Genomic DNA, 914 nt, shown 5'->3' on the forward strand with positions numbered 1-914 from the left:
AGCTGAGATCCGGCCACTGCACTCCAGCCTGGGCGACAGAGCGAGACTCCGTCTAAAAAAAAAAAAAAACTTTTTTTTGTATGGACAGGGTTTTACTATGTTGCCCAGCTGGTCTTGAACTCCTGGGTTCAAATGATCTGCCTGACTCAGCCTCCCAAAATGCTGGGATTATAGGCATCAGCCACTGCACCTGGCCTATGAAGATACATTTTATCTACTCAATAATCAAAAAAGATGATTTTAAAAGACATAAAATATGTAACAGATCAATGTGCAGGTCTCCATGAATGTGAAAACAGAAAGCACAGCTCCTTCTTGTAGAATATATTGAACAGAAAACACATAAAAAGTTAAGCAATCATGAATAATGTTTCCAAAAATTGATAGGAGAGGTATCTCAAGGCAGCGCGTGATTAACTATCACATAAATGAAAGAACCAATAACAGATTTATGGAGAGAAGAGTGAGATCACAACAGGTTGGATTATTCTATCAGGTTTTTTCTTAATATTTTTCATAAATGCAAATGTAATGAAAAATCTGACCAGAGATTCATAACGCACATTTTTAGGAGAAGACAGAACATATTCCCTTTCAGTTTCTAGACTAAAGCTGTAGAGGCTGAGGCCGGCCCTACCATGATCGTGGCCGTGGCGGTGGCATATTCTCCACCTCCCCAACACTCTCCAATATTGGGACATCGAGCTTCCTCACATACCTGTGTACAAAAGGAAATGGAACACCATTCGGTTGACAATATCCACCAACTAAACAATTGGTGACTATGATTAGACATTTTAAACTGCTCATTGTTTACAACATATTTTTGAAGACATCCACTATTCAAAAATGCTGTTAAGGCCGGGCGCGGTGGCTCAAGCCTGTAATCCCAGCTACTTGGGAGGCTGATGCAC

At 40.4% G+C, this 914-nt stretch overlaps 1 protein-coding gene across 5 annotated transcripts in view; it reads right to left on the minus strand.

The window, feature by feature from the left end:
* The window catches only part of LIAS (lipoic acid synthetase), a 25,160-nt gene that overhangs the window by 15,583 nt on the left and 8,663 nt on the right, over positions 1-914 (minus strand). For 4 of the 5 annotated variants that reach the window (XM_011949094.1, XM_011949096.1, XM_011949093.1 and 1 more), the window contains exon 4: positions 638-718. In XM_011949094.1, the coding sequence (XP_011804484.1) occupies positions 638-718 (81 nt within the window). Of the gene's footprint in view, positions 1-429; positions 719-914 lie in introns of those variants that run through there. The other variant, XM_011949097.1, reaches the window with a different exon arrangement.

The sequence above is a fragment of the Colobus angolensis genome, unplaced genomic scaffold (genome assembly GCF_000951035.1).
Source record: "Colobus angolensis palliatus isolate OR3802 unplaced genomic scaffold, Cang.pa_1.0 Scaffold29, whole genome shotgun sequence".
In the NCBI taxonomy this organism is placed as follows: Eukaryota; Metazoa; Chordata; class Mammalia; order Primates; family Cercopithecidae; genus Colobus; species Colobus angolensis.